This window comes from Ananas comosus, linkage group 20 (genome assembly GCF_001540865.1).
Source record: "Ananas comosus cultivar F153 linkage group 20, ASM154086v1, whole genome shotgun sequence".
In the NCBI taxonomy this organism is placed as follows: Eukaryota; Viridiplantae; Streptophyta; class Magnoliopsida; order Poales; family Bromeliaceae; genus Ananas; species Ananas comosus.
Genome location: NC_033640.1, coordinates 7,499,138 through 7,512,259, shown reverse-complemented (window position 1 = coordinate 7,512,259; position 13,122 = coordinate 7,499,138). Strand labels below are relative to the sequence as shown.

General features: G+C 32.1%; 1 protein-coding gene across 5 annotated transcripts; it reads left to right on the top strand.

Annotated features, from left to right (window-relative positions):
* Window positions 4,947–12,659, top strand: LOC109725406 (adenine phosphoribosyltransferase 2-like). 5 transcript variants are annotated; one of them, XM_020254583.1, is made up of 8 exons: window positions 4,947–5,348; window positions 5,513–5,623; window positions 8,850–8,936; window positions 9,748–9,897; window positions 11,484–11,542; window positions 11,963–11,992; window positions 12,090–12,160; window positions 12,299–12,659. In XM_020254583.1, exons 1-7 carry the CDS (start codon window positions 5,234–5,236, stop codon window positions 12,144–12,146), a joined length of 609 nt encoding a protein of 202 aa, XP_020110172.1. In that variant the 5' UTR covers window positions 4,947–5,233; the 3' UTR covers window positions 12,147–12,160; window positions 12,299–12,659. The 5 variants fall into 5 exon arrangements, with proteins under 5 accessions (XP_020110172.1, XP_020110171.1, XP_020110176.1 ...); XM_020254582.1 differs by having other exon boundaries at window positions 4,949–5,348; window positions 8,844–8,936; XM_020254587.1 differs by lacking the exons at window positions 12,090–12,160; window positions 12,299–12,659 and adding an exon at window positions 12,070–12,087 and having other exon boundaries at window positions 4,949–5,348; window positions 8,844–8,936.

Here is a 13,122-nt window from a genome sequence, read left to right as displayed (position 1 = left end):
ACCCGCAGGTACCCGTGGGTACCCACACATATATTTTTTAATTATAAAATATATTTTCTTAAATAATGTATATTTTTTTATTTATCTATTTTAAAAATTATAATTCTAATTTTTTATTGCGTGTCTTTTATATTATGAAATATTTTTGCTTTAAGACCTTAAATATTTTTATTGTATGTTATGATATTTTAAATAATAAGTTATATTACGCTTTTAAAATTTATATATATGTGTTTTGCATTAAAAAAATATAAGAGCAAAAAAAAAAAAGTTACGGGTAACCCGCATACCCATCCGCCCACCCGCGGATGAGTGTGGATAAAGATGTTGGTTATTTAAAAATTTAAGGGGTAAATTTTATTCATACCCAAGTAATCCACAAATACAATAATCCGTCCGCGAGTTGCCCAACCAGCCCGTTTGCCAGGTCTAGCAACGACCAACTTTAATCGGTCAATGGAGAAGGACACATTGGCAACCTAATGCAGCTTTGGAAGAGTATGTTTGATAATTAAAATTTTATAAGGACACATGAAATTTTATAGAAATAAATATATAATTTTATTACTTTATAGGAACATATATGTAATTAATCCAAAAAAATGTAACAAAATATAACCCATACATCCAATTTAGCTTATACATCATAAGGCCCACTCTCCATATACCCTATCTAGAGTCTATATTATACATCTCACTATCCTATAGATAGGGATTTTCTATTGGTTTACATCGATGTGACGGATGGAGAACCCACATCTATTAGATCTATGTATGAGGTATATGATTTACACATATTTTTTGGTGTATAAATAGCATCGCTCAAAATACAAAAAGAGAAATAAAATATGTCCCTAAAAAGCAAATAAATTACATATTTATATCATATATTCTATCCATCTTATGGATTTGGTTTTTACATCGATCACACTGATATTAGTATTTTGCAACTGTATATCTAAATTTTTAATTTTAGCAAATAAATTTGTAAACTTTATCGTATAATTCAAACACACCCTTTTTTTCAACTGTAGTTGTTAATTACGTAACTGTTTTGATCGTATATCGTATATATAATTTTATAAAGCTTCAAAATACAATAAAAAATGAAAATGCTTTTTTTTTTTTTATTCTAACACATTAAAACAACGATAAAATTAAAATTAGGTTCAACTTATCTTTCAATTCTCATACTTATTTATCAAAATTGAAAGAGCAATGTTAGGAAGTAATGGTGTACTTTTTAGAGACTAGCTAGGGATTTTATGAGAGAAGTATTTTTTGTATACCACTTTGGTTATAATGCAGGTTCTTACTTTATTTTTCTTTACTAACGTAGACTAATGATCAAACTATGTAAATATTTGTGAGTCTCATTGTTTTTCCGATTCTCTTCTATTATTTTCATACTTGACAAATTAATTCTTTTTCCATTTTTGTTATAACAAGAAAAGGCAGTTTCTTTATATTTTGACGTCTTACAATGTTATACATGCGACAGTTGATCAAAACAGGCATGTGATTACTAATTAGCAAGTTCACAAGGAGAAAGGTCTATTACATTATTTGATAAAGTTTAGAGAGGTTAATCGCAAAAAATTGAAAGTTCAAATACCTATTTACTAAAATGCTAAAGTTCAAGGAGTTTTTATATATTTTTCCAAGAGAAATATTAAGTCTACCATCCAAAAAAGAGAATTGTAATCTTTACAACCCCTTATTTAAGAAGTTGCAGGGTTTATCAACCATTTCTTGGATAATAATAATAATAATAATAATAATAGTAATGAGATAAATGGAGAAAAATATGACATTGAATGAATTAGAATCTATAAGATTTTTTTTTTTTTGAGAGATAGATAGCACGCTACCCACTTCGTTTATTTTATTTAGAAATAAACTTAACTAGAAATGTGAATCAACTAGGATTCGAACTTTGGTTTCGAGTACCAACCACTAAGTCTTTTGCCACTTGCTCTAGGAACAGTCGGTTAGGATCTATAAGATTACAATCCCAAATAGGTCGTAGGTGTAGCATTACTCTTTTTCTAAATATAGCTGTGCGTGAAGAGAATGATCCAATGAGATCATTTGAAATGGTTTTACTCTCTAGTCTCTAGAGCTTATATGATGGATTGCAATATTCAAATATTCGTCGCTTTCGTGTTCTAAAAATACTCAAATAATTCGCTAAGTCTTTCCACATTTATTTATTTTGATAATATAAAACAACGGTGCTAACTGTCATCAAGAAAGTAATTGCTTTTTCAATGATAGCTTTTATTACTGTTTTATAATAGTGGAGGAGGGAAGCTTTAAAGCACTTTTGAATTTTAGTCCCTAATTAGGCTGTAATTAAGAGCATTTCGTTAAAGGAAAAAAAAAAAAACCCATAGCTTTTGCTATGGTAGAGAATAAAATTGGGAGTAAAAAAATAACGTTAATAGTTTGAACTTTCAAAGCACAGCAAAACCTTCAGTTCGGTATAATCTTGTTGCTTTAAAGTATCTCTTCGATTCGGCAAAACTTTCAATGAAATATATATAAAAAAGTAAGCATAGAATTTCTCCTGATTGCATGTCTTCGACAATTCCATATGAAGTAAAGAAGAGAAAAATACCAGCAGGGGTGTAGATCTTTCACCTCCTATCTTAGTGTGTGTTTGGTTGGGGGGTAAAGGAGAGGAGGGATTATCTCCCACCTTATATCCAAACACAAAAAAAACCTTCTTTTTTTTTTTTGAGAGAGAGATAGAAAGCACGCTATCCGCTTCATTTATTTCTGAAAATTTGGATCAACTAGGATTCGAACTTGGGACCTCGGGTACCAACCACCAAATCCTTTACCACTTGCTCTACTAACGGTCTGTTTATCCCACCCCTGGATTGGTCCCGTTAAGAGGTGGGATAGTTGTTTCCATCCCTTGTGGGTACAGGGGTGAGAACAGATATTATCATCCTTATTTAATTTTTAAAAAAATTTAAATTTAAATTTTGAATTTTAAAAATCTATAATTTATGATCTTAGAATTAAAATTTATAATTTTAAATTCTAAATTTTAAAATTTTAAATTAATATTTTAAATTTTTTAAATTTAAAATTTGATATTTGATATTTTTAAATTTAGATTTAACCTTAAATTTAAAAGTTTAAATTTTAAAATTTGAGATATTTTAAAATTTAAACTTAAATTTTAAATTTTAAAACTTTAAAATTATATATTTAAATTTAAAAATTTAAAATTTTAAATTCAAATATAATATAAGAAAAAATATTATTATTTTCTATTTATAATTATCTACTTTTTTTTATTTTATTTTATCTATTCAAACGCTATTTTTCTTATTCCTAAAAATAACTTAATTTTTATTTAAACATAAAATATAAAATTAGTTTAGTTTTTATTTATTTCTGAACTTATATTTATTTTTGAAGTAGATAATTTTTATTTATACCGGAACTAATCGTATCCATACACCACCCATCCTATGAGTTGGAATTTTCGTCAGTCACATCAACAGGTATACACTTTTTTGAAAGGAAAATTTATAAATATTATTCTGTATTAACTTAAAGTTATTGAAATTAATTCTAAATTATTTTCTACTAAATTAATTTTTTGAGTAATATAATATCGTCCATTCAATTTCCATTTGTTTTTTTTTTTTTGGAAATGAGCATACCATTGCTTGAATAGAAAATACAAAAAAAAAAATACTAAGCTAAAATTTCGAGCAGCATACTCAACCTACTATTTTATGTTTGTTTTGAAATGTANGAATAGAAAATACAAAAAAAAAAATACTAAGCTAAAATTTCGAGCAGCATACTCAACCTACTATTTTATGTTTGTTTTGAAATGTAATATTAGAAGAACTACTTTTGTTACTATTCATTATGAAAAATAACCAAAATCTTGCAAGATTATATATAGAGTTAGATGGGCGTTTGGTTCTCAAACTATTTACTTGACGAAATATTAATGTAATAATGTAGAAGTAATGTATCAATATTGTGATTGATACATCAACATTAGTCAACTAAAAATATTGTAATTTAGATGTGTGTTTTGTTTATTTTATTTAGAAATAAATTTAGCTGAAAATATGAACCAACTAGGATTCGAACTTGGGACCTCGAGTACCAACCACCGAGCCCTTTGCCACTTGCGTTACGAACGGTCAGTAATATGAGTAAAATTTGATCGCAATAAATCTAAAATTTTGAATAAAAAATTATAATAAATTAAAATTTCAGAATCAAAATGTCACAAGGACCAAAAGTGCCATTTGCCCTCATTTGTGTCCACCTTCTACCAAACAAAACTTCATTACATAGCTCTAATATAGAAAGAACAACCACAAATTATTAACAAAAAATTATTAGATTATAATTTGTATAAATCTCAAAGCAAATTAAATACAATGGGACGATTCACGCACGTCCTTTTTATTCGGGATCTTTTCAATAAAGTTTCTGTCATCCTTCAATGTAACTGTATAGAACAGTCGGTAGGTATTCTTTTAGATTATAATTTGTATGAATCTCAAAGCAAATAAAATACGATAGGACGATTTACGCAAGTCTTTTTTATTCGGGATCTTCTTAATAAAGTTTCTTCCATCTTTCGGTATAACTGTATAGATCAGTCGGTAGGTATTTTTTTAGATTATACTTTGTATAAATCTCAAAGCAAATAAAATATGATGGGACGATTCACGCAAGTCTTTTTTACTCAGGATCTTCTCAATAAAATTTCTGTCATCCCTCAATGTGACTGTATAGATAAGTCGGTAGGTATTATTATTTCTGGCTCAAATAGAAGATGCTTGTTTATACGGCCAAGGGACATTCTTCTTAAAAAAGCATAATAATTAATCACCCTTAATTCAGCTCTACTATTTTATCGTAATATATAATTAAACACTTTGGAAATCACCAAAACTCAAGCTGTGCTATAAACAGCAGCCCCTCTACAGCGGCTCCAGCTGCGGTGGTCCTGTTCCTTTTTGGGAACAACAAGCGCTTATTCATTACACTACACAACCCTCTCTCTTACTAATAAGTGCTACTCCCCATCCCATCTCTCTCTCTCTCTCTCTCTCTCTCCCCCCTCTATATAATATATATACACTCACATACACAAACTCATCACTATTTAGCAGTGGTAGTAGTAGTAGTAGTAGTAATAGTCACCATTAACAAAGCATAGCAAAGCAAGATAGAGAGAGAGATGAGAGAGAAAATGTTGGAAGAGGAGGGGGGAGAGAACGGGGCCGTGGCAGTAGACCCGCGTTTGAAGGCGATCTCGGAGTCCATCCGTGTGGTTCCTCACTTCCCCAAACCAGGTGAGGGGTGCGATGTTGGGTGCTTCTCCTTTTTATTTTATATTTTTGTTTTATCACATCCCACAATTTTATTTTGTTCACCCCCTTAATTTTACTTAATTGAGGGGTAATTTTTAGCTTTATTTAATTTTATATTTTTATTCTTACTGGATACGCGCGCGCAGGGATCATGTTCAACGACATCACCACCCTTCTCCTCCACCCCGGCGTCTTCAAAGACGCCGTCGACATCTTCGTCGACCGTTACCGCCACATGACCATCTCCGCCGTCGCCGGTAATTCACTCACTCACTTTATATGATTATAGTTATTATTAATTATTGTTGGAAATAAGGGGCATCAAAAACTTACATACTGGATAACCAACGTAATCAGAAACCGAAATTGAATCGGGTTAGCATGGTGTGAATTTGGTATCACTCTAACAAATTGAGCTATTGAGTAAAAATCTACCCTTTTTTCTTTTTTTTTTACTATTTTTGTTTATTTTGCACTATGTGGACTTATGGATTCTTCTAATAAGTAAAATGATTAGCATGGGAATAAAGAGGTTACTTTGGTTTTTTTTTTTTTTTTTTTAAAAGTACCCGTTTTTACATTTTTACTTTTATTTTTAAACTGTAAAAAAGTGAGTAGTTTTGAGATGGGCACCTATGGATTCTTCTATAGAACATGCAAAAGCAAGCATGGTATATCTTGGGTACCACGCAAAAGATTTGTGATTTAGCTTTCCTTTACTGTGCATTTGATGCGTGGGGAATTAAAAAAGTTACCTTTTTTGAGTTCCCAGTTCTTTTTATATCTGTACTATATGGAGAATAGTTTTTTAGATGAGCATGCTTTCCTGTGGTGTGTATCTCTGGTACCACTCAAAAGATTTGGGATGTATCTTCATTAAAATGGTAACTTTTTTTTCTTTTTTCTTTTTTCTTTTTTGAGTACCCACTTTTGTATTTTGTACTACATGGTGGAGAGTGATCTTGAGAAGGTATCTGTGGATTCTTTAATGCGACATGATCAGCTTTGAGAATCTTCAGTATCATTTGAAGATTTTTCTTTCTTGCTTCTTTTCTTCTTTTTTTTTTTTATTGGCTATGCTTTGGGAGCAAAATATTTACTTACCTTTTTTTTTTATTGCCCATTTTCATAGCAATAATATATGAAAGGAGTAATTTTGAGAGTGGCGTGCACATTAATTCATATCTTCATTACCCATTTTCATATTCCTTATACTATATGGAGAGTAATTTTGAGGGCGCCGCTTATTAATTCTGTATAATAATGCTCAACTGTGGAATCTTTGATCATCTGTTTGAATTTGATTCTCTGAGCAATGTAATCTTGTAAGTGGCAGAATGTTTGGAAGGATATCAAAATCGGGAAATGATATCGTCTGACCACATTAAATGAACTGATACCTGGGAGGACTTCATGCATTAATATTCGTGTCGGGGAGTGGTGTCCTGATAAGGTTGTTGTTGGTGAGGAATGGATGTGGTATCCCATGCACGAGATGCATGTGAAGTTATTACTTGGATAAGTACAACCCATTATAAGAGATAAGAATGTCTTATTTGCCAACCCCTTTTGTCGCTTTTTGCCATAGTTAATTTTGGATCTTATTGTGGGAGCTTCAAATACAGGCTTAAAAGCACATGTTCTTTTTGTGGGTCGCATCGATTCTAGTTAACAAGGTTTGGATCTTGCGGTGGAACGAAGCATTTCAAAGTTAAGATGTTAATGGAATTATTAGACGGTTAGCATATACTAATCAGAGAACTTGAACAAGTGATGCGTCAACCAGATATAGCTGTTTAATAGTTTGAATTAATAATTAGTTTTCTTCTGTCACCTTTGGGGCTTACATAGAGGGACTAGTAGATGAGTACGAGAGTTTACCTAGAGGGAGTAGTTGGAATTAATAATTTTTATTGTGTTGATAAGTACAAGGGAATAGCTGAGAGGAGCTTGAGTTTGACGATGTTTAGATCAAATACTATTTGATAGAGTCAATTTAATTTTGAGTGAAGCCTCAACTATAAATTACCATATTAGCATTGCTTCTAAAAATGCGGCACTTATTGTTCTCATGTTGAGGATTGAGGAGAAGAAGAGAAAATAAAGTAGAGAAGAGAAATGAAAGACAGTAAAGGATAAGAAACTGACTTTACCTTGTAGTGTTTCATGTATATATGCTGAAAGAACAAAAAGTGAGGTTTCCGTAGTGTTATTTTCTTTTCTTTTCTTTCTCTCCACTTTCGGAGAGAAAAAAAATGAAGAGGGGCTTGTTTTCTCTCTTTTCCCTCTTTCTATTGCTTTATTTCCTTGCTCTCCTTAATTTTCATTCCAAATGAAGGAAATGATTTTCTCCTCATATTTGTTCCTCTTCCCTCTTTTGAACTCCAGCAAGAGAACATAAATGTACACTGCAAAATCTGGAGTGTCATGTACTTTTTCTCTTGTTCCAAATGAATACCATTTAGAGGCCTGAAATTTGTAGTAATATTGCTTTTTGTTTCTTCTCTTTCTTTCTCTATCTGTAAATCAGATTCCGCAATTTGTAAAATAAATTTCAGAGTGTTAAGTATCTTAAAGTTTTGTATGCTCCTTTCTAAACCAAGTTGTAGGATTAAGTGATTTTTGGCTACTGGTTGACTAATTGAAGCTTGATTGACCAACAGGGCCATCTAAAATCAGTGTTACCCAAATATCCGAGAAGAGATTTATAGCAGTTTAAGTAAGAACTTTCTAGACTGACAATCTGGGCTTCAAGTCACGACAGAGTATTAAATTTTAGAATTTAAAGTAAAAAAAATGCTAATATGCTCAGAATCATAGATTAAGTAGATAGTGGATTTTATTTTAGTTTTTTGTTTTGATTAAATATGATATTTTCTTTTGGTGTGGATCTTGGGAGGTATGGTGCACAACCATCAGATTGGCTGCAATCTTGTTGTATGTCAGATACCATTATGAATCGAAAATGCAGGCAATGATAATTAGATAAAAGTACTGTGCAATGCATGCAGAATCTTGTTTCTTGCAAACAGAAGTCCAAATCTGGCAACCATACAGTTTAACTAGCGCTAAATACACTTTTTATTTGAATATCTGTGACAATAGTGATGTTACATGCTGTGCTTGATTTTGTGAATGCTTTAGATATCATGTTTCATAATAATATTTACATGACATATTCATCACTTTAAATAGATAATCAAGACTTGCATATACTGGGTTTCTCATTTTAATGAAATTATTTTTTGAAAAATGGAAAGGTATTTTATGGTTCTCATGCCGCTTTGTATTTGCAAATAGAGAGTTTCATGATCACTTTCTTAAATTCTTCCCTTGAATAAACAATGGTGAAAATGGTCCTTGATAATGCTGTATAAGTTTGAAGTCTACATTGCAGATTGTGAGTAATTGTTTTATTGATGTAATAATTGTTAATTCTAACTCAATGTAAACTGATGTCATCAATTGATTATCTAGGAATAGAGGCTAGGGGATTCATATTTGGCCCTGCTATCGCGCTAGCAATTGGAGCGAAATTCATACCGTTGCGAAAACCTAAGAAATTGCCAGGTATGGATTGGTTGTCGAATAACTTCAATCCTTTTCTTTGCTTGATTGGTTTGTTATACTCTCTATCGTGATGAATTACGAATATCAATTCTTTACTAATAAATGAATAATTCCCTTTCATATTACTATTCTACTGATTTCCTATGCAATTACCCAGAGCAATCATAATTAAGCTTCATATTGCGTGATCGTTCTTTTCTCTATATCAAACTTTTAAGTGATTTTGTTCCCATACTACTATGGAGAAATGATCCTGATTATGAACAGAGCAACACATCTCTTGCTTTCTTGTTGATTATGCTTGGATTCCTCATTCTTAAAAGGAAATTTAGGGGGGATACTACGATGGTGGTAGTGTTTCAAGATTGTGGTCCCGCTTGTAAATTGAAAGGACAATAACCAAATCCATTACCATGCTAAAAGGTGGAGGACCCTTGTGATTTTCTTCTTTTTTTTGGAGTTTTTATTAGTATCTTGTGTAAATTTTTTGAATATTGCATATGTGGTTTATACCTTCTATCACGATTCAGGGAAAGCATCATCTTACAATGCATTAGAATAAGGAATAATTTATGAATGCACTTACCAAGTCTCTTTTGGCTTTTTGGATGCTTATATGCAATAATGAACTTAAATAGAATCATCAAGAAGCTCAAGGCAATTATAATGTTGTGCATATTGTTAGTTTCAAGTGTATCAGTAGCTATCCTAGTTTCACTATGAAATTTCAGAAACAAATATTTTGCATGGAGAACAAATATTATACGCTATGCATTCACTTTTTTTGTTTGATCATTCGTTATGCCCGCAGGTGAAGTAATTTCAGAAAAATACGTGCTCGAATATGGTACCGACTGTTTGGAGATGCACGTTGGAGCTGTTCAGCCAGAAGAGCGTGTAATAGTCATTGATGATTTGGTTGCCACTGGCGGTACATTATGTGCCGCAATAAGGCTTCTTGGTATGTCCTCATTAACTCCCTATTAACCGAATTGATTCATTGGCATGTCGAACATTTTCTGCACATTTTTTGAGTTCTAAGGAACTGATTGAGTGATCAAATTTCTACTTTTCTTCCAGACAGTATTATTTTGTTGTGGAATGGAACGCAATGTTATGTTATTTTTTTCTTAATGAGCTTTGGATATTTCTTTCCTATATGTGATGTGTATTGTGATTTTGTATCCTTTTTCTCCCTTTATCTTGTACATTGCTTTAACATGCCTAATATTAAGGACTGCTATAGTTTTAGATCAATTGAAGGGCCGAAGATGATGACCGACATTAAAGTTTGGTTACTAAGCTTTATTTTTAAATCCAATATGTATATATCCCATTTATTTCTTCTATTGAGGAAAAACAAGTTTCGTAGACTGTTGATAAAGAATTTAAACTATGTGTCAAAATTCATCTTTTGATTGATATGGATATTGGCATCATGTATTATATTTGGATAAACATCGAAATATTTCTCTAGTTAAATGTTTGATTGAGTTGAAGCCATGTTCCCAGTTGATTTCACGGTCGAGCGTCGAAGATATTTAGTTATCGGGTGCATGTTCCGGAACCTAATGATGTAGGTTCTGGAACCAGGAATGTGTTCTGCAGAACCCGAAGGTAGTGAAGTGGGCTGGTGACTTAGGTTCTGAACGCTTGTCTGGTTCCAGGACATCACACTTTGAAAGTGTTAGGTTCCGGAACGTCTTGTATAAGTCCCTTAACCTCGAGCCATGATGAGAAAATTGAGTTGAGTTTGATTTCAAATCGTTAGAATCTTGTGCTTTGAGATTAGGGATGGTCCAACATCATCTTGTAGGGAGTTTTTAAGTGGTGATCAACAGCTAGATGTGAACAAGGGAGTTTTGTGTTTGGGGGTTTTATAAGCCGTATAATCCATGTTAGGTCTTTAGAGCTTCATTGTAAAACCCTACTTAATAGAGAAAACGTGGTAGAGCCCTAGAGAGAGAGATTTCTTATACTTTTTGCTGTTGATTAATGGAAGAACGAATTGAGGAGGTCTTGCCCGTGGATGTAGGTCGACACAACGTTGGTTGAACCACATAAATTATTGTCTTAATTGTTCTCTTTATTGCTTCGTTATTTTTGTGCTTGTTTTCTCAATATTTCTCGTCAACTTTTCTCTATATAAGATCTGATTTTCTGCTACGCTAATTTGCGGAGAGGGTTTGAGGTGTGCTTGGTTACCCTTTCGTCGGTCCTTTCATTAAATATGCGAAGTAACTCATCAACTCAGGTTTTGCTTTCAGTGGCTCATCATTTTAGCAGCATGTAATCTCTAAGAAGTAGAGATTTTGATTTGCTGATTTGCTAATATGTTAAATTGATTGTGCTTATTAGATTTCCAAAAGAAGTGCATAAGCAGATTCCTATCTCCTGAACATATTAATGTAGCTTTTGCATGCCTAATCTGGGAATTATTTCTTGGTTGATTGTTGCTTTTTGCTTGTTCTTTTAAATTCATGTTTCATACACTTTATTTGCTGACCTCAATTCTTTGATCTTTTGGGAACAATTCGCAAAATCAAGAACGTGCTGGAGCAGAAGTGGTTGAATGTGCCTGTCTCATCGGATTACCTAAATTCAAGGTACTTTCTGTTCTTCTCATTGGAAATTTTTATCCAATCTTTACCTTCTTCCGCCGCGCAAAAGTATCCAGAGTAGGTGCAGATATTCCATAATATGTTACTGAACTTCTCTGTCAGATCATTCGGAATTCGCTTTTTGCCCGAAAATCCGTACTGCTATGCTACTCTTTTTTTAGTTGATTGGTTTGTTGCTAATTTCAGAATAAAACTTCCTTAAGATAATTATTGGAGTTTCTGAATTACATCGAACTCAGTTTCATTATTTTGAATGGAACGATGCGAAGAATGTGAAACATTAAGCTCGTTCTTAAGCTTTCTAAATAAGACGAGTAACGTGACCGATCACTCGACCTATCTCCTGAACACTTCATACTTTTCAAGTCACCTGCATCGCATTAACGATTTTAATTTGCGTTTCAGCCGTTGACAAAGGCTGATTATGCTGGACATGTTAGTTTTTTTAAAACGACCTGATCTTCGACTTTTCTCATTTTCTCTTATGAAAATCTGCGCGAAAACTTTCTCAGTGATTCTGCTGTATTTGTAGGGTTACTGTAGGCTGAACGGGAAGCCCGTGTATGTTCTCGTGGAGTCCCGCCAATAAAACCCCGTGTTCAGGTGTGTATTGTGATTCTTCTAGTCATTTCTTTCAAAGTGAGCTAATAAATAACTCGAGAAAACATTTTACAATTTGAACTCTCATATGATTTATGTTTTAGAAAAACGCCTTAGTGAGTTTCCTCTTTTGTTTTACAGGAATATGTGCGACGATAAATACTGAACTTGGTTTGCAAGTTTTCGAAGGCCGAAGTAGTGAAGGATAACTCTGAAGTGATTTGCCGAGAGTTTCGCGAAGCAGGATAAGTAGGAGAAACATAGTTTCATAGGATAGTTAGTTTACTCCAGTTTTTAGTAGTGTTTTTTTATAGTTTGGTTCGTCGAGTTCGCGCAAACTTAGTGCTAATTTTTCCTTCTTTTTTTTTTTTCCTTTTTTTCTTTCCTTATGGTATATTGTCATGAAAACAGATTAGATTTTCTTACTACTCTGGGTGTTACTTTGCATTTCTACTAGAATTTATTAGGCTTGTTAGAAAAGTAGGAAAGAAAAGTTAATTTATTTGGCTTGGTTTTAGCTCATTTCACTGAGTATGGCTTTTGTATTACCATTAGTAATTTGCTTTCAAATAGTAAAAACTAGTGAAGGCGCGCCCCTGCGGCGGGTTGATTCTGTAGAAATAAATAAATATATAAAATTTAAAAAATAGCACAAAAAAATTAAAAGGAGTAGAAATAGAAGAAACTAAAGAAAAAGTAGTTAATGCTGTAGTAAAACTAGAAAAGTAAAAATATTAAAAAATTTTAAAAAATAAAATATGATAATAATAAATTATATTTATAGCAACAATAAAAATTAAGCATCAAAATGTCATATCTTATTGTTCGAGCGAAAAATTATAATTAATTAAAATTTAAGAATTAAAGCGTTATGTGTCTTATAGTTAGAGTAAAAAAATATAACGTATTAAAATTTGCGGATTAAAATATCACACGTCTTATATTTTGGGGCCAAAAGAATGATT